Raw genomic sequence first — 20,317 nt, forward strand, 5'->3', positions numbered from 1 at the left:
CACATTTCTCAATTGGCTGGAAAAGGCAATGGGCTGAAAAGTAGGAATCTGACAGCATGGGAGAGTGGATCATGAGAGAAAGGGCAGGAGAGGAGGCACCAGAGAGAAATATGAGGCAGTGGAGGAGAAGCGAGGAGGGAGGACAGAATGGGAGAGGGAAAGGAGAAGGTTGAGGTGGAAGTTAAAGAAATCGATGCTCATGACGTCAAGTTGGAGGTGACTCAGATGCAATATAAGGTGTTGATCCTCCAACCAGAGAGTGGCCTCATCTTGTTAGTGGAACAATGAACCGGCATGTCACATTGGGATGAAGCGTGGATTTTAAATGGTTGGTCATCGGGAAATACAGTTCGTTGCGGACGGAACGAATGTGCTTGATAAAGACGTTTCCCAATCTACATCGGGTCTCACTGATGAACGGGAGGCCGCACTGGGAACGCCGGATACAGTAGATGAACCCAACAGACCCGCAGGTGAAGTGTTGCCTCACCTGGAAGGGCTGATGGTGATCCTGAATGGAGCTGAGGGAGGAGGTAAATAGGAAGGTGTAGCACTTCCCTCGCTTGGAAGGACATGTTCCAAGAAAGGGATTAGGAGGGAGGAGAGAATGGACAGGGAAATCTCTCTGGAAAGCAGTGTTGGCGGGGCGGGGGGGGGGGGTTGTGGTGGAATAAAGGTGTGTTTGGTGGTTGGAGATGACAGAAGTTGTGGAGGATGATGCCTTGGATGTGGAGGCTCATGGGGCTACAGGTGAGGACAAGAGGGACTCTGTCAATGTTAAGGTGACTATAAGCTGGTGTGAAGGCGGATTTTCAGGAAATAGAATCGATTGGACTGAGATCAGTATCAATGCTGGAGGAAGGGAAACTCATTCTGTTCAGGAGGAGAACATCTCTGATGTCGTGGAAAGGAAAATCTCACCCTGTGAACAGATCTGGTGGAGATAAAGGAACTGAGAAAAGGGAACAGCTTTTTTTTACAGGAGTGAAGTGGGAAGAGGTTTAGTCAAGACAGCCATGCAGATCGTTCCATGGGCAGTGTCTTCCTCGGGTCAGCTGTCGCCTGACTGCACCAGGGTGGATGGTGAAGGGTTTTACTGAGATGGCGAGTGCTGTCGGGGTCGGAGATGTTTACAGAAACGGGGAGTGATATCGGGGTTGGAAGGGTTTTACTGAGATGGCGAGTGCTGTCGGGGTCGGAGATGTTTACAGAAACGGGGAGTGATGTAGGGGTTGGAAGGGTTTTCACAGATGGCGAGTGCTGTCGGGGTCGGAGATGTTTACAGAAACGGGGAGTGATGTAGGGGTTGGAACGGTTTCCACAGATGGCGAGTTCTGTAGGGGTCGGAGATGTTTACAGAAACGGGGAGTGATGTAGTGGTTGGAAGGATTTTCACAGATGGCGAGTGCTGTCGGGGTAGGAGATGTTTTACAGAAACGGGGAGTGATGTAGGGGTTGGAAGGGTTTCCACAGATGGCGAGTGCTGTCGGGGTCGGTGATGTTTACAGAAGCGGGGAGTGATGTAGGGGTTGGAAGGATTTTTACTGATGGCGAGTGCTGTCAGGGTCGGAGATGTTTACAGAAACGGGGAGTGATTTAGGGGTCGGAAGGGTTTTCACAGATGGCGAGTGCTGTCGGAGTCGGAGAGCTTTACGGAAACGGAGAGCGATGTAGGGGTTAGAAAGGTTTTCACAGATGGCGTGGGGTTTTTGTCTCTTTAAATCTTATTATTAAATTTTCAAAATTATAAACACAGTAACAATTTTGATACAAAGCCATTGGAATAATCTTTATAAATACGTACAAAAAATATTTTAAGTAACATGGGTATAATAGACTTCCAAACTCATAATGAAATTAGATATATAAAAAAGGAAATAAAAAGAAATATATATAAACAAAGAAAAAACACAAAAGAAAAAGAAAAACAACTAAATATTATCCCCCCCCCAAAAAAAAACAGAGCAAATCATGGCTAGACCATTATCTTGAATCAGACACGTTCAGCAATGTCGTCAACTCCACTCCTCTATTCATATAATTTAATTTAATAAAAAGGATTCAGAAAGATCATCATATGAAAATGTTGCATTAGAGGTTTCCAAGTTTCTTCAAATTTAACCGAAGGATCGGAAATATCACCTCTAATTTTTGTCTAAATTTAAACTTAATATAGTTTGAGAAAACCATTGGAATGTAGTAGGAGGATTGGTTTCCTTCCAGTTCAATAAAATAGATCTTCTGGCCATTAAAGTGACAAATGCTATCATCCGACAGGCTGAAGAAGACAAAGATCTATGTTCTAACATTGGCAAACCAAAAATTGCCACAATAGGATGGGGTTGTAAATCAAAACATAGAACTGTTGATATAATATCAAAAATATCTTTCCAAAAGAAGACAGGACCAAAACGTATGCGTTAAAGAAGCCACCTCAGAGTGACATCTATCACAGATAGGGTTATATGGGAATAAAAACGGGCTAATTTATCTTTGGACATATAGGCTTTATGCACAACTTTAAATTGTATTAATGTATTCTTAGCACATATAGAAGTACTAATTGAAAAATTTTATCCCATTTCTCTGTAGGTAGACTAAGTTGAAGTTCCCTTTCCCATTCATTTTTAATTTTATTGGATATACCTGGGTGTAATTTCATATTTATATCATCGATAATTGCTATTAATCCCTTCTGAAAAGGATTTAAACCTCAAATTTTATCAATTATATCAGTAGGCGTGGGGTTTTTGAAAGCGTCTCCAACATGGTAGAAATATTCTTTAGTTGTAGTACCAAAATGGCACTTCTGTCTGTAACAAAATGAAAACCGTATTGTATCGGAGTGTTTTGCTAACAATGTTCATGCAACACTATGCCGAATGAACTTGAGTACCTGACTGTAGACCGCAGTCCCTACACTGTATTTCATCTGGCACTTCACTGTCTGTTCTCCAAACCTGTCCAAGTCCTTCTGCAGACACCCGCTTAGCTCTAAGCTACCTGCCCCGCACCTACCTTCCAACAGATTTCCGAGACAAGATTTTGCCTCCAGGAAACCATAATGACTTTGCCTGATATTATTGTGTGCCAAGTACCCTGAAGAAACATCCTTAATGGACTCCACCCACTGAGGTCAGAAACTGTCATATAATTTCCTTCCTTCTGCCTACCTCACTTCTTAAAGAATAGAGCGACATTTGCAACTTTCTAGCCCGCCAGAGCCATTTCCCGAGTCTGGTGATTCTTGAAAGGTCATTACCCATTCTTTAAGATAGACACGAGGGTGAACGTCTTCCCTCAGAGTTGGTGAGAATGTGGAATGGGCTGCCAGAGCAAGTGGCAGGGGCAATTTCAACATTTAAGCAAAGTTTGGATGGGTGCATAAAAAGAAGGGAATGGAGGTTGCTGGAACAAGGCAGATAAATACTTTAGCACAGACTAGATTGTAGTGTTCTATGACTCTAATCCCTTCACAAGCTCTTCAGCTACCATTTTCTGAATCCTGGGGCGTACACTATCTGGTCCAGGAGCTTTATCTACTTCCAGGCCTTTCAGCTTCCAAAGCAAATTTTCTCCTTAGTAATAGCACCTATACCGACTTCTACCCCTGTGTACATACATCTGTTGAAGCTTCTGGACACATCTTCAGTGATGTTCCTGGAATCATCAGGTGTTTCGGGTCTTTCAACCTCATACAACCTCCTCCAGGTGACCCAGCCGGGGTTGATCAGACCCCAGTTTGTGTCCAGATGGCTAGCTACTTATGACTCCATGGCTCCCCTCTTTTGAGCCACAGCCATCTTGAGGCCCTCTCTGCCGCATCGGTGGTACTGCGGATGGCTCGCTCCCTCGATGCCCAAAATGCTGAAAATGCTGAAGGCTCTAACTAAAGAATGGGCTGCGAATCCCCTACAACCAACCTCCACTGGGAGACACCTCGCTCTCCATCCAGCCTACTGACAGTTGCTGACCAGTCCTGCATACTTGGAGAACTTCCTTTCAAAGGCCTCTCGATACTCTTGAAGTATTGACATTTTTTTGGGGGGGTGGGGAGAAGATGAGAAGTGAGAGTAAGAAATGTAAGGGGGGGGGGAAGAATTAAGTAAAATATCTCCTAAGAATATATTTTCCTTACCGAAACGTATTCTTTCGGAAAAATATATTGGTCCCATTCTGAAATGGAACTTTACAAAGAAAAATAAGAACTGAAATGACAAATTTAGAAAACAGTATCTACACTGAAGCAGTTAGATCAACACTACTTAGGACAGAAGCAGGATGAGGAGTTGCAGACATTAAAAACTTACACAACAGTCAGATAAAACTCCAAAGTACATATCTTCTTCAAAAATAAAGCAGGATTCAGCACTCCATGCAAGCATATGCATTTGTGAAATGAAGTACACACCAGAAAATTTAAATGAGCGGCCAACTCAGAAAAAATCAATCATCACTATCATAGAAAATGTTAACCAGTGGAATGATTATGACCCTCCATGGAAGACACACCAATGATTTGAGCAGACTAGATGTTTATCAAGGAAGCATCGAATGCCCGACTCAAAGTGGGAGACGTCTTTACAGAAATAGAGGTTCCTTGCAGAAATACAGGACAGGGTGGTTAACATAAAAAATATCAAAAATACATTAAAGACTAACAAACAAGGTGATGAATGCAGAAGATGCCATGAGAAACCAGACACATTCCAATGCTTTCCGGGATATCCTGCAGCAGTTTAACTCAATCTGATTACTTACAAATGTACAATCAAGTAGCAAATATAATTCACCAAAATCTTGCTTTAAGCTCATGAATAACCACCATAACTTCATAAAGACACCATAAATTAAAGCCTGATCCAGTTTTAGAGTCAAAATCTTACAAATTATAGGTAATCAATAGATTATTATAGAAAGGACAATCTGTCATAACCATCTGGATATAATATTACAGGATAAACAAGCAGGAACAGCTTCCTCAATAAATAAAACCATTCCCCACACACACGTCCCTGAACCAGTGGAGCACCTCACCACAGGCATTGTTTGTGTCATCAGTCAGACAAACAAATTATTTTCTCTGTCAGTCATCTTTGAAATGCTACTACACTGTCATTTGTTGCCATGACCTGCTGCTGATTCCCTTCTCCTCATCATACATTCTTACCCCGAGCACCATCCAGAGCCCCAAACTCTGCCCTGTGCAGACCCGCCTCTGGTTTCTGACACTACTTCGTCGAAAATCCAACTGATGGTTTCCCATTCTGCTTACAGTGTGTAGAGGGCAGCACTGTTTCCGAACAACACTTTAGAAGCAGGGAAAATGACCCATAATGTGGGAATGAATCGCGATTAAGGAGGTCAACTACCAATGTCATTCTTCCTCAGCCCAGAGATTAGAGGGGCGAAGAACATCTCAGACAGAACTGCAGTCAGCTCCACTTCTTCAGTCTGCAGAAAATTCAAGGGAAACCTCTTCACCCACAGAGTGGTGACTGTTTGGAACCCATCACCACAGGGAGAGTGAGAGGGGAAATAAAGGGGAGGATTTAAAAGGACTGTTGTGGAACAGAATCACTGGCAGGGTCCAACCGGCCTGAGTTGACTCTCTACTCTACACTAGGTGTGTTATAAATTCACTAAGTACCGGAGACAGAGTTTAAAATAAAGTGATTTATTCGTCTCAGGTGCAGAAGATTAAACTCCAGTCCCATTAAAGGTGAATATGCAGCAGAAGAAACTCCTCCCATGTCCAGTGACCAGGGTGCAGAACTGGGTGTGGTGATCAGCAGCAATAATTGCAGAGTTCAGCACCGACAGTCACTCTCGAAATTGCATTCAGCAACGGTGATGGACAAATATCCAGCATGCAGCTTATTGAAACTTTCTCCCCAGTGTGAACTGGGCAGTGTGTCATAAGTGTAACACGCTGTAAGGTTCACTGCTCATGTAACGGCCTCTCTGTAATGTTTCACTGTTGAGGTAATGGTTTCTCTGTAGCAGCAATGTTTAGGTTACGACTAGAGATAACAGGCTTTTGGTGTGCGGGGCTATCCAATGACAGAAATGTTCTTCCTTGTGAGTCTGGAAGAAAGATTTTCATGGTCATTTGCTGGGGAGAGATGAGAAGACGCGAATAAAGAGAGTGGGCCCTTTTCTTTGTTTACTTCAGTAACCCTATAGTCAATGTAAAAATTATAAAGCTCAATTGTTTAATCACATATTGTGTACTGTTTGTTATTTTGGGGTACTGATTTGTAACAGGGGACACATCGCGCAGCATCCACCCAAATGAGGTTTCTTAAGTTTGGCCGGGCTGGGGGTATTACCCCCTATATTAAGCTGCTAGCTGAAGCGAGAGTTACATAAGGTTAGATGACTGAGTGACTCACTTCCCACATTCAGAGCAGGTGAAAAGCCACTGCCCAGTGTGAACCTGGTAGTGTGTCATATGGATAGATAACTGAATGAATCTGTTACGTACATGCAATGGTTTAAATGAACCAGCAGCAGTAGAGCACACCTGGATTCTGGTTTTGATGTTAAAAACCATTATATATTAGTAACTACTTAATATAGTAACTTAAACCAAGTAAATTAAATGTTAGTAGTTATGCATAAATATGTATGTAAATATAATTCACAAAATCATTAAAGCTCCGGTAGCAAGAGTTAAGGTCTTACGATGGTAATGCAAGGAAGTTCAATTCATTCCAAAGAATTGTTGTGAGAGAAAGAGACGTATTTTAATCCAAGGTGAAAACCACAATAGGAGAAGAACGAGTAAACAGGTGACGTTCATCTTCTGTCATCAGGTTCCAAATCCACTTTCGAGTTAGCCAAACATAGCTTATCACTAAGGGGACCATCTTCGAGGGTAAGCTACCACCCAGGCAGGGGTAGGCACACCGGTAGCCTCCACAGGGTCACCCATCTACACACCATGATAGCCACTGATCGATTCTTCTGATCGATCCTCAACCCACCCTTGTGAGCACTCAGAAGTTCCCCCCAGTGACTCTTCTGTTACTGGCCTCCTTTCATTGACTGTTTGCCTTAACTGGTGTTCCGCTGTGTGTCTCTGGGACCTTGCTAAAATAAACACACTGTGAAGCAACTGTGAACATCAAACTGTCCATCACATAACTCCACTTCTCTCTCACCATAGCAACCAAGAAACAGGCAGCAGTACTGCATTAGTTTCTCTCTCTCTCTTAAAGGCACAGTCCATGTCCATCACAAATCCTTCACCACATTCACAGCAGGTGAATGGCCTCACCCCAGTGTGAACTCAATGATGCACATTTTGTTGATTTGGCTGAGAAAATTTCTTCCCAAAGTCTGAGCAGGTGAATGGCCTCTCCCCTGTGAGAAATCGCTGATGTTCCTTCAGTTGAGATGACTGAATGAATCCCTTCCCACAGTCTGAGCAGGTGAATAGCCATGTCCCTGTTGGGCTGACTGGTGTGTCAGTAGGTGAAATGAGCAATTGAACCCCTTCCCACAAACTGAGCAGTTGAGTGGCTACTCCCTGGTATGAACTGACTTGTGTCTCAGTAGATGAGATGACGAAGTGAATCCCTTCCCACAGACTGAGCAGGTGAATGGCCTCTCCCCGGTGTGAACTGACTGGTCTCTCAGTAGGTGAGATGAAGAAGTGAATCCCTTCCCACAGACTGAGCAGGTGAATGGCCTCTCCCCGGTGTGAACTTGCTGATGTACCTTCAGATGAGATGACCGAGTGAATCCCTTCCCACAGTCTGAGCAGGTGAATGGCCTCTCCCCAGTGTGAACTCGTTGGTGTGCCTTCAGTTGAGATGAATCAGTGCATCCCTTCCCACAGTCTGAACAGGTGAATGGCCTCTTGCCAGTGTGAACTGACTGGTGTCTCAGTAGAACAGATGACTGTGTGAAACCCTTCCCACAGACTGAGCAGGTGAACGGCCTCTCCCCGGTGTGAATTCTCTGATGTACCTTCAGTTTACTTGACATAGTGAATCCCTTCCCACAGTCTGAGCAGATGAACGGCCTCTCCCCAGTGTGAACTTGCTGGTGTCTCTGTAGGGTGGACGACTGAGTGAATCCCTTCCCACATTCTGAGCAGATGAACGGCCTCACCCCAGTGTGAACTCGCTGATGTACCTTAAGTTGCGATGACAAAGTAAATTGCTTCCCACAGTCCAAGCAGGTGAACGGCCTCTCCCCAGCGTGAACTCGCTGGTGTTTCTGTAGGTTGGATGAGTGAGTGAATCCCTTCCCGCAGTCTGAGCAGGTGAATGGCCTCTCCTCGGTGTGAACTTGCTGATGGACCTTCAGTTGAGATGACTCAGTGAATCCCTTCCCACAGCGTGAACAGGTGAATGGCCTCTCCCCTGTGTGAATTCGCTGGTGTGTCAGCAGGTGAGCGAACCGTTTGAATCCCTTCCCACAGTCTGAGCAGGTGAATGGCCTCTCCCCAGTGTGAACTTGCTGGTGTCTCTGAAGGGTGGATGACTGAGAGAATCCCTTCCCACAGTCTGAGCAGGTGAATGGCCTCTCCCCAGTGTGAACTCGCTGGTGTGCCATCAGTTGAAATGACACAGTGAATCCCTTCCCACAGTCTGAGCAGATGAATGGCCTCTCCCCAGTATGGACTGACCAGTGTGCTTGTAGGCTAGCTAACTGTGTGAATCCCTTCCCACAGTCTGAGCAGGTGAACGGCTTCTCCCCCGTGTGAATTCGCTGATGTACCTTCAGTTGAGATGACAAAGTGAATCCCTTCCCACAGTCTGAGCAGGAAAATGGCCTCTCTCCGGTGTGAACTCGCTGGTGTGCCTTCAGTTCAAATGAATCAGTGCATCCCTTCCCACAGACTGAGCAGGTGAATGGCCTCTTGCCAGTGTGAACTGACTGGTGTCTCCGTAGAGCAGATGACCGTGTGAATCCCTTCCCACAATCTGAGCAGGTGAACGGCCTCTCCCCAGTGTGAACTCTCTGATGTACCTTCAGTCTATATGACTTAGTGAATCCCTTCCCACAGTTTGAGCAGGTGAATGGCCTCTCCCAAGTATGAACTTGCTGATGTACCTTCAGTTGGGATGAGCAAGTAAATCGCTTCCCACAGTCTGAGCAGGTGAATGGCCTCTCCCCGGAGTGAACTCGCTGATGTACCTTCAGTTGAGATGACTGAGTGAATCCCTTTCCACAGTCTGAGCAGGTGAATGGCCTCTCCCCGGTGTGAACTCGCTGATGTACCTTCAGTTGAGATGGCTCAGTGAATCCCTTCCCACAGTCTGAGCAGGTGAATGGCCTCTCCCCAGTGTGAACTGACCGGTGTGTCAGCAGGTGAGCTAACCGTTTGAATCCCTTCCCACAGTCTGAGCAGGTGAATGGCCTCTCCCCAGTGTGAACTTGCTGGTGTGCCTTCAGTTGAAATGATTCAATGAATCCCTTCCCACAGTCTGAGCAGGTGAAAGGCCTCTCCCCAGTGTGAACTCGCTGATGTACCTTCAGTTGAGATGACCGAGTGAATCCCTTCCCACAGTCTGAGCAGGTGAACGGCCTCTCTCCAGTGTGAACTCGCTGATGTATCTTCAGATGGGATGACCAAGTAAATTGCTTCCCACAGTCTGAGCAGGTGAATGGCCACTCTCCGGTGTGAACTGACTGGTGTCTCTGTAGGGAGGATGGCAAAGTGAATCCCTTCCCACAGAGTGAGCAGGTGTGTGGCCACTCTCCGGTGTGAACTGACTGGTGTCTCAGTAGGCGAGATGACAAAGGGAATCCCTTCCCACAGACTGAGCAGGTGAAGGGCCTCTCCCCAGTGTGAACTCTCTGATGTTCTTTCAGTTGGGATGACAAAGTGAATCTCTTCCCACAGTCTGAGCAGGTGAACGGCCTCTCCCCAGTGTGAACTCGCTGATGTACCTTCAGTTTAGATGAACAAGTGAATCCCTTCCCACAGTCCGAGCAGGTGAACAGCCGCTCCCTGGTGTGAACTCGCTGGTGAGCCATTAGGTCAGATGACCGAGTGAATCCTTCCCCACAAGTTCAGCAGATGACCAGCCTCTGCCCAGTGTGAACTGACTGGTGTGTCCACAGGTGGGAAGGCCGACTGAATCCCTTCCCACACACAGGACAGGTGAATGGCCTTGTCCAGTGTGAATTTGCTGATTTACCTTCATGAGATGAGCTTGAATCCCCACAGTTTAAAAAGGTGAACAGCCTCTCTCTTCTGTAAACTGACAGGCATGCCAGTCGGTCAGATGATCGAGTGAATCTCTCCTCACAGTCTGAGCAGGAAGGATGATTGAGTGAATCCCTTGCTCCACTTCTTATATACGTGGACAGAGACAGCAAAACTGGCGCGTTTTGTTTGAGATTCCCGTAGATAAATTCCTTGTCGTTTTTAACCTGAAAAAAAGATTTATAAAATCCATCAATGAGTGAAGGACAACATTTCAGATGAGATTACTTGAGTTGTCAAGGTGTGATCTGACATCACACTGTTACAGTGAAGTTCAACCCAAGTTGCAGGGAGAAATCATCTTCTAACTGGGCACAGTGCTGGTATCTGGAATGACCAACAAATTCTCTGACTCTCTTCCTGTCCCTATAAGAATGGGGCATTTCTGCCATCTCTAGTCTGTGATTTGGTTCAGTTTAGCACTCACCATTGGTATTATTCCCTGTTCCCACTGAGCTGCATGGGTGCCTGACCCCACAGTAACTGAAATACTCTCACACAAATGGCCTTTGTTGACATGCAGCTGGGATTTTCTTTTATCTACTGTCAATGTAAAGTGCCACAGTTTTATAGCCATGTAAACATTTCCTGCCCAGATGAATGGTTGGTCCACATAGTTGTTAAAAGGAACTACATGAATATTAGTATTATTTCATGTCCTTGTCACAGAGTCATAGAAAAGTACAACACAGAAACAGGCCCTTCGGCCCATCTAGTTTGTGTTCTATTTAAACTGTTTACCCCCGTACCCCTACCATCCAGGTACTTATACAAACTCTTAAATGTTGAAATTGAGCTCACATGCACCAGTTGGGCTGTCTGCTCATTTCAGACCTGGATGCTCATCTGTGTGAAGAAGTTTCCCCTCATGTTCCCCTTAATGTTTCACCTTTCACCTTCAACCCATGGCCTCTGGTTGTAGTCCCAACCAATCTCATTGGAAAAAGCCATCTTGCATCTACCCCATCTATAACCCTCATAATTTTGGTACACCTCCATCAAATCTCCCCTCAATCTTCTACATTCCAAAGAATAAAGCCCAGACCTGTTCAATCTCTCCTTATAACCCAAGACCTCCAGACCAGGCAAAATCCTTGTGAATTTTCTCTGAGCTCTTTCAAACTCTTTTACATCTTTCTTGTAGGTTGGTGACCAAAACTGCACACAATACTCCAAATTATGCCTCACCAATGTCTTGTACAAAGTCAACATAACATCCATCTCCTCTGCTTAGCACTTTCGTTTATGAAGGCTAATATGCCAAAATCTTTTTTTCCATCCTGTTGAACTGTGACACCACTTTCAGTGAAATATAGACCTGTATTCCCAGATCCCTTTGTTCTATAATACTTCTCAGTGCCCTACCAGTCACTGTGTAAGACCTACCCTGGTAGGTCCTACCAAAGCACAACACCTCATACTAGTCTGCATTAAATTCCATTTTCCATTTCTCAACCCATTTTTTCCAGCGGTCCAGATCGCACTGCAATCCATGATAGTCGTCCTCGCTGTCCACTGCACCACCAATCCTGGTGTCATCCACAAATTTGTTGATCCAATTAATGACACTATCATCCAGATTACTGATATAGATGACAAACAACAACAGATCCAACACTGATCCATGTGGCACTCCACTAGTCACGGGTTTTCAGTCAGAAAGGCAACTATCTGCTACAACACTCTGGTGATGAAGTTTTAAGGGTATTGGGGGATGTAAGAAACGATTCTTGGACTCTTGTAAATAATGGGTTAAAACTAAGTCCAAACTTATGTGTGCTCTGTTCCAGATAGTGTGCAAATTTCTGTTTTGTCCTTCACTGAGGAATCTGCTTGCAGCTTGCTTAGATTAACGACTCACAGATGTCTCTTGGGAACGTTATGTAGAGTTGAGTTCTCATGAGACACGAATTGAACGAAGTGTCTAACGAAAGAGAATAACTGATAAGGATTGGACAGAACATTCATTTGTTATTAAAACCATGATCTAGTGGTCTCCCTTATCTAAGAAATTAAGTTTTGCTCCAACAGCCTTGGTGGGACCAGTTGAACTAAAGTGCTCTTCATTTTGTTGGTTCTATAACTGTAACGTTTCTGCATGTTAGACTGAGATTCATCATGAGCAGCCAGAGGGAGAGGAATTGTGTCTCTCTCATGCTTGGCTCCGAGCTTCTCGCCGGCTGAGTTTGAATAAATAAACTGGTGAAAAGGATAAAGTACAGAACTGTTTGTAGTGTGGTTATTCATCCGGCGAATTTAAGTTTACACCATAAAAAGTATCCCATCCGGATACTTCACACCTTTGCACAGCTACTCTCTTCTTTTGACTTAAAGAAATAGAAGAGAACTGTGGACACATCATGGAAACAAGCCTCCCCTCCATGGACTCTCTCTATACTTCCTGCAGCCTCAGTAAATCAGACAACATAATTAAAGATTCCCAGAACTCCAGACCAGACATTCTCGATTCTCAACCACCCATCGGGTCGAAGGTAAATGAAAACAAAAGAACAAAAACATACCACCAGACCTAGGGACATTTTGCATTCTGCTGTTATAAGCAAACTGAATATTCCTCAGCATTATAAGATGGACTCTTCACTTCATAATGTAACTCAATGTGACTTTGCAACATATGTCTACCTGCAGTGGATTTTCTCTGTAACCAGAATGCTTTGTTACACTCTGTTAATGTTTTACCATTATCTACTGTTGTAATGTGTTGATCTGAGAGGATGGTATGCAAGACAAGATTTTCACTGAACCTCGGTACATGACAGTAATAAATGATTCCCCACTTTAATTGTGTGGAAATATTAGACAGACTGAGCTTCTCCTCTGGAACTTCCAGAGGGAGATTTCACTGAAATGTACATATGCTTGAGAAGCCCAGAAAAGCAGAAAAGGCTTCCTTCTTGCATTAATTGGGTTATATACCGCGAAACATTGGCTGCCCTTCGGCAAGTTGTAACAGTGGAATGAAGTCAATGAAAAAAATCCCCAACCACAATGAGAGGACGTGACAGATCTGGATCTCTCTCTCTTGTCTGAATGGAAGAAAGATTAAACAGCACAAACACGAGAAACAAACCCACAGACATAAGGCAGTGGTCCCCAACCACCGGGGCGCAGTCCACTGGAGATGAGAGAGAGTGACGGTGAAGGACACAGAGAGACAGGAAACAATATGATTTGGTGATATGAGTGAGCTGCACCTTTCCTCATTCCCTGTCACACAATGTTGAGCTTGAACATGCCCCCTACACCCTCCCCCGTCGGCCAATATTAAAAACCTGTCCACAGTGCAAAAAAGTTTGGGGAACCCTGACGTAAGGAACCGCACACACGATGCCAGACCCTGGCATAGCAAACCCATGCATGACATCAGGCTTGTGGCGGAGGGAGGGAAGGAGAGGGGTAAGACTTTTTGTTCCATTGCTCTCTTCCAGTGAAGGTGGGACCTGTACAGAAAGGACCACAGCAAAAGAGAAGGTTCCCAGGAAACTGAAGATCTGAAGGCAGATAAGTCACCTGGACCTGATGGGTTATGCCCACAGTTCTGAAAAAAGTGGCCGGCATGATTGTGGAGGCATTAGTAATGATCCTTCAAGAATCACTTAATTCAGGGATGGTTCTGGAAGTCACTCCTCTCTTCAAGAAGGGAGAGAGGCAGAAGAAAGGAAACTATAGGCCACTCAGTCTGACAGTGGTTGGGAAGATGTTGGAGTCGATTGTTAAGGATGTGAGTTCGAGGTACTTGGAGGCACAAGATAAAATAGGCCGGAGTCAGCATTGTTTCCTCAAGGGAAAATCTTGTCTGATAAATTTGCTGGAATGATTTGAAGAAATAATAAGCAGGGTAGACAAAGGAGAATTGGTTGATGTTGTGTGCTTGGATTTTCAGGCCTTTGACAAGGTGCCATACGTGAGGCTCCTTAACGAGCTCTGAGCCTATGTTATTACAGGAAAAAGGTAGTGGCTGATCGGCAGGAGGAAATGAGTGGGAATATAGACAACCTTTTCTGCCTGGCTATCAGTTTCTAGTGGAGTTCCACAGGGGTCTATGTTGGGAACGATTCTTTTCATGTTATATGCCAATGATTTGGATGATGGAACTGATGGCTTTGTTGCAAAGTTTGCAGGGGATGTAAAGATAGGTGGAGGGGCAGGTCATTTTGGGGAAGCAGGGAGGCTACAGAAAGATCAGGAAAATGGGCAAGGAAATGGCAGATAGAATACTGTGTAGGGAGGTGCATGATGATACACTTCACTAGAAGAAATGAAAGGGTTGACTATTCTCTAAATGGAGAGAATGTACAGAAAAAAATCTGAGTGCAAATGGACTTGGGAATCCTTGTGCAGGATTCCCTAAAGGTTAATTTGTGGGTTGAGTCTGTGGTGAGGAAGGCAAACATGATGTTCACATTCAGTTCAGGAAGACTAAAATACAAAAGTTAGGATGTAATGTTGAAACTTTATAAAGCTCTTGGATTATTCTCAGCAGTTTTGGGCCCCTTGGGCTCCATTGGAGAGAGTTCCAAGGACGTTTATGAAAATGAGTACAGAATTGAATGGCCTGTCACATGAAGAGCATTTGATGGCTCTGGACCTGTATTCAGAGGAATGAAGGATGATTTCATTGAATCCTATCAAACGGTAAATGGCCTTGATCGACTGAATGTGGAGAGGATGTTTCCTGTATTGGGAGAGTCCAGGACCAGAGGATGTAGTCCCAGAATAAAGGGGGCAGTGGGACGTCCTTTTAGAAAGATGAATGAGGGGGAATTTCTTTAGCCAGAGAGTGGTGAATCTGTGGAATCCTTTGCCACGGGCAGCTGTGAAGGCCAAGTATTTATGGATATCAAAGGCAGAGGTTGCTAGATTCTTGATTGATGACAGTTTATGGGCAAAAGGAGGGAGACTGGGACTGTGGACAATTGGAGCAGGCATGATTAAATGGCAGAGCAGGTGCGATGGGCCAAATGGCCTAATTTTGCTCCTACAGTATACTTTATGGTTTTATGTGGGGGCACCAGAATGACATCACATGTGGGTGAGAGTTTGTATTCAAAGGCTGCTTAATGGACATTCTTAATGATTATCAGGGGGTGAACGAAGGAAACTTAACAGGTTTCATCAATGAATTCAACCTTGTGTGATTTAAAGTCCCCTGCAAAATACCCTGCTCTGTCATGTTGTCCGTAGAGCAGGGTATCTCTGAAGCAGGTGGGGGGGGGGAGGTGGGTTTACGGGACTGGACAGTGGTTGAACAAAATGGGCAGGGATAAGTAGATGGAACCAGGTGGGAGATGGGATCAAGGACAATCTCTGATCGTCCTCCAGCAATACACAGATACTGAATTAATAGTATATACTACTGTATAAAAATTCTAAAATGACAAAGTTAGAACAAACAACAAGAACTTTGCCATATACTTCGGTCCTCACACAATTTTTATCAACACACCATAGAATGTTTCCCATCCGGACACTTCTCACTTTTTTATGGCATCTACTCTGCCCGTGACTGCAGAGACCTTTGGATCACAGAAACCATTCTCCCTTCTAGACTTCCCAGTCCCCCGGTAAAGCAGGCAGTGAAATCAAAGATCCCCACAACCTGGGACATTCTCCTTCCTCACCCAGCTCAATCTGGGAAAAGACATAACAGCCATAAAGCTCAGGACAAATGCGAGGAGCTTTAGGAAGTGAGGCGAGTTGGGGGAAGTTAATGGGACTCAGTGGCCAAAATCAGATTTCCCCAACACAATATGGAGGAAGCATCACTACCCATCCGGGGACTTCATAAACATACCACCTGATTTGCGTCACAAAGCAGAGGGCAGGGCAGATCTGCGCACACAGCCTCATGTGATCTGTTGGCGGGACTTCCATTTCAATTTTGCGGAAATAGACAGCCTGGGCTCCTGGTTTGGATCGTTCAATGCAGATTAAGTGAAGTCTACACATTTTTGACAAGCCCAGATAACTGGAAAATCAATGAGGAACTGGCCCTCAGTTCGGGGCTCACGGCCAAACATCGGATCTCCCCGCTCGGGATCGGTCTCAATACTCACCGATGGGAAAGTGATATCTTCGGCCCGCAGACAGTGATGGCGACCCCCGGCTCCCAACCCAAGAGGCGAGGATCCCTTCCTGAGCCCGCAGATGATCGGCTTCAGCGCTGAGCGGAAAGAAAAACACTGAGCATGCGCAAAGTGAATGTTGCGTCATCCGGAGGGCGGGGCCTCGGAAACAGACGCGCAGATGCTGCCCATCTGCAGTTAAATGAGAGGGGCAAACGGGATCACGTGACCGGTAGATGCTCCCACCGCGGGCAGAGCAAGTTTGTCCAAACTTTTGCTTTAACTCATGCCCTCTAATCCAGGCAATATACTGGTAAACCTCTTCGGCACCCTCTCCAAAGCCACGACATCCTTCCTAGAATGGGGCGACCAGAACTGTATGAAACACTCCCGATGTGTTCTAACTAGTTTTACAAAGCTGCAACACAACTTCCCGACTTTTGAACTCATTGCTTCAACTAATAAAGACAACCATAAACATTTGCCTTCTTAACCACCCGATCAATCTGTGCAGTCTCTTTCAGGGAGCGATGAACTAGGAGTCTAAGATCCCTCTGATCATCAACACTGTTCAGCGTTTTGCATTTAACAGTGTACTGTCTCAAACATTCGACCTACAGAGCTGTCAAGATGATCATCACTAATCAAATCTCACTGAGTTTTCTCAGGACCCATTGAATTTATTGCCAAGTGCTCGAGTACGGGAAGGTGCAGGTACAGAGAAACACTGACTTGTGGCAGCATCACAGGCAAGTACATTCAGATAACACACGGAACACAAATTATACGATCTCTGTCAGTAACAATCTATAAATATGTTTTATGTCATTAACAATATATAAAATACATTGTGTCCTGATCAATATTAAAATGTGCATTTTGTGTCAATAACTGACTTGGAAATGTTGAATTTGGTCCCTGTCTCCATTCCTCATGTCGTCCACAACCAGCTCCTTTGTTTTTTGTCACCATGAGGGAGAGGTTGTTTTCTTGACACCACTGTGTCGGGGTGATGATTTCTTCTCTGTAGGCTGCCTCGTTATTATTTGAGATTAGGCCAATCAATGTAGTGTCGTCAGCGAGTTTAATTAGCAGATTAGAGCTGTGGGTGGCGACACAAGTCATGGGTGCACAGAGAGTAAAGGAGGGGGCCAAGGAGACAACCCTGTGGGGTATGTGTGCTGAGGGTCAGAAAAACTGAGGTGAGGGAGCCCACTCTTACCACCTGCCGGCGATCTGACAGGAAGTCCAGGATCCAGCTACACAAGGCAGGGTGAAGGCCGAGGTCTCTGATCTTCTTGTCGATACTTCACGCCTTCGTATGGCTACTGCTCTGCCCATGACTGCAAGGAACTGCAGAGAACTTTGGTGAGCAGAGAACATCAGAGAAACAAGCCTCCCCTCCATGGACTCTTCCTACACTTCCCCTGCGTCGGAAAAGCAGGCCATGTACTCAAAGTTGCCAACAACTTCGGGCATTCTTGCTGCAAACCCGCTCCCCCATCGGGGAAGAGATACAAAATCCTGAAAGCGCGTAACACCAGGCTCAATGACGGCCTCCTGTCTGCGGTTGTAAACCAAGTGAATCGTCCCCAGTCCGATAAAACGGACTCGACCTCACAATGTAACCCGACGTGACCCTGCACCATATGTCTATCTGCACTGCACTTTCTCTGCAGCCATAATGCTTTGTTACAGTTATTGTTTTGTCGTATATCAGCTCAATGTACAGTCGTAATGCAGAAAGAAACAAACTTGCAGCTCACATCTCCTCTCATCTTAAATGTGTTAGACATTTCAACCCCCAGGAAAAATATATCGTCTGTCCACTCTATCTCTACCTCTCGTAATCTTATAAACGTCTATCCAGTCTCACCCGAGCCTGCGCCGCTCTGGAGAAAACAACCCAAGTTTGTCCAACCTCTCGTTACAGCTCATGCCCTCTAATCCAGGCAGTATCCTGGTAAACCTCTTCTGCGCCCTCTACAAAGTCACATACGAGTTATCAGCGAAAGTGACCTGTCACAGGAATATCGCTTGCCAGGTGTTACCACTCAACATACCCAGGCAGGGGTTAACACAAGCGGTCCCCCAAGATATTCCAAAATTCACTCCTATCGATATATACGAAGTGATAGCCACACACATTCATTGTGGTTCCGTGTAGCGATGATCAACTCACTCTTCTGGGCATAGGAGAATTCCAAGCCTCAGCTGCGACAAACTGAAGCTATCAGCTTTTCCAATCCCCCCCTCTCTCTCTCTTTTTAGACTGGCCGACTGCCTGTCTGCAGATCGCTCTCTCTCTCTCTCTCTCTCTCTCTCTCTCTCTCTCTCTCTCTATATATATATATATATATATATATATATATGTATCTATCTCTCTCTCTCTCTCTCTCTCTCTCTCTCTCTCTCTCTCTCTCTCTCTCCTCTCTCTCCTCTCTCTCTCTCTCTCTCTTTAGACTGGCCGACTGCCTGTCTGCAGATCGCTCTCTCTCTCTTATGGTTAAATCCACAGTCAGCGCCGTCAGCCTGTGACTGACGTCATAGTCCCGCCTCCTCACTCCGGCGCTCTTAAAGACACAGTCACAGTCCGACCGCAGGCTCGCAACAGCCGCAACACAACTTCCCGACTTTTCAACTCAGTGCTTCAACTGATAAAGACAACCACGCCATTTGCCTTCTTAACCACCCGATCAATCTGTGCAGTCTCTTTCAGGGAGCGATGAACTTGGAGTCTAAGATCCCTCTGATCATCAACACTGTTCAGGGTTTTACATTTAACGGTGTACTGTCTCATACATTCGACCTACCGAGCTGCCAAGATGATCATCACTAATCAAATCTCACTGAGATTTCTCAGCTCCTGTTGAATTTATTCCCAAATTCACAAGTACGGGAAGGTACAGGTACAGAGAAACACTGACTTGTGGCAGCATCACAGGCAAGTACATTCAGATAACACACGGAACACAAATTATACGATTCTCTGTCAGTCACAATCTATAAATACGTTTTATGTCATTAGCAATATATAAAATACATTGTGTCCTGATCAATATTAAAATGTGCATTTTGTGTCAATAACAAACTTGGAAATGTTGAATCTGGTCCCTGTCTCCATTCCTCCTGTAGTCCACAACCAGCTCCTTTGTTTTTGTCACCATGAGGGAGAGGTTGTTTTCTTGACACCACTGTGTCGGGGTGATGACTTCTTCTCTGTAGGCTGCCTCGTTATTATTTGAGATTAGGCCAATCAATGTGGTGTCGTCAGCAAATTTGATTAGCAGATTGGAGCTGTGGGTGGCGACACAGCCATGGGTGCACAGTGATAAAGGAGGGTGGCAATGAGACAACCCTGTGGGGTATGAGTGCTGAGGGTCAGAGAGACAGAGGTGAGGGAGCCCACTCTTACCACCTGCCGGCGATCTGACAGGAAGTCCAGGATCCAGCTACACAAGGCAGGGTGAAGGCCGAGGTCTCTGAGCTTCTTGTCGATACTTCACGCCTTCGTATGGCTACTGCTCTGCCCATGACTGCAAGGAACTGCAGAGAACTTTGGAGAGCAGAGAACATCAGAAAAACAAGCCTCCCCTCCATGGACTCTTCCTACACTTCCCTTGCATTGGAAAAGCAGGCCATGTACTCAAAGATCCTCACAACCTGGGCATTATTGCTGCAAACCCGCTCCCCCATCGGGGAAGAGATACAAAAGTCTTAAAGCCCGTACCACCAGGCTCAAGGACGGTTTCCTGTCTGCGGTTGTAGGCCAAATGAATGATAAAATGGACTCGACCTCACAATGTAACTCGACGTGACCCTGCACCATATGTCTATCTGCGCTGCACTTTCTCTGCAGCCATAATGCTTTGTTACAGTTATCGTTTTGTTGTATATCAGCTCAATGTACTGTCGTAATGTATTGATCTGTGTGGATGGTACGTCAGGCAAGATTTTCACTGTAGCTCAGTACGTGATAAAAAATAAAGAATTTCTCCATTTT

General features: G+C 45.3%; 1 protein-coding gene across 2 annotated transcripts; it reads right to left on the minus strand.

Moving 5' to 3' along the window:
• Positions 1-1,627: 1,627 nt before the first annotated feature.
• Positions 1,628-18,559, minus strand: LOC134341604 (zinc finger protein 850-like). 2 transcript variants are annotated; one of them, XM_063039478.1, is made up of 3 exons: positions 18,378-18,559; positions 17,537-17,677; positions 1,628-10,395 (listed from the first exon to the last, which is right to left on the minus strand). In XM_063039478.1, exon 3 carries the CDS (start codon positions 9,994-9,996, stop codon positions 7,528-7,530), a length of 2,469 nt encoding a protein of 822 aa, XP_062895548.1. In that variant the 5' UTR covers positions 9,997-10,395; positions 17,537-17,677; positions 18,378-18,559; the 3' UTR covers positions 1,628-7,527. The 2 variants fall into 2 exon arrangements, with proteins under 2 accessions (XP_062895548.1, XP_062895547.1); XM_063039477.1 differs by lacking the exons at positions 17,537-17,677; positions 18,378-18,559 and adding an exon at positions 16,306-17,166.
• Between the last annotated feature and the right edge of the window lie 1,758 nt (positions 18,560-20,317).

Source organism: Mobula hypostoma, unplaced genomic scaffold (assembly GCF_963921235.1).
Source record: "Mobula hypostoma unplaced genomic scaffold, sMobHyp1.1 scaffold_36, whole genome shotgun sequence".
Classification (NCBI taxonomy): Eukaryota; Metazoa; Chordata; class Chondrichthyes; order Myliobatiformes; family Myliobatidae; genus Mobula; species Mobula hypostoma.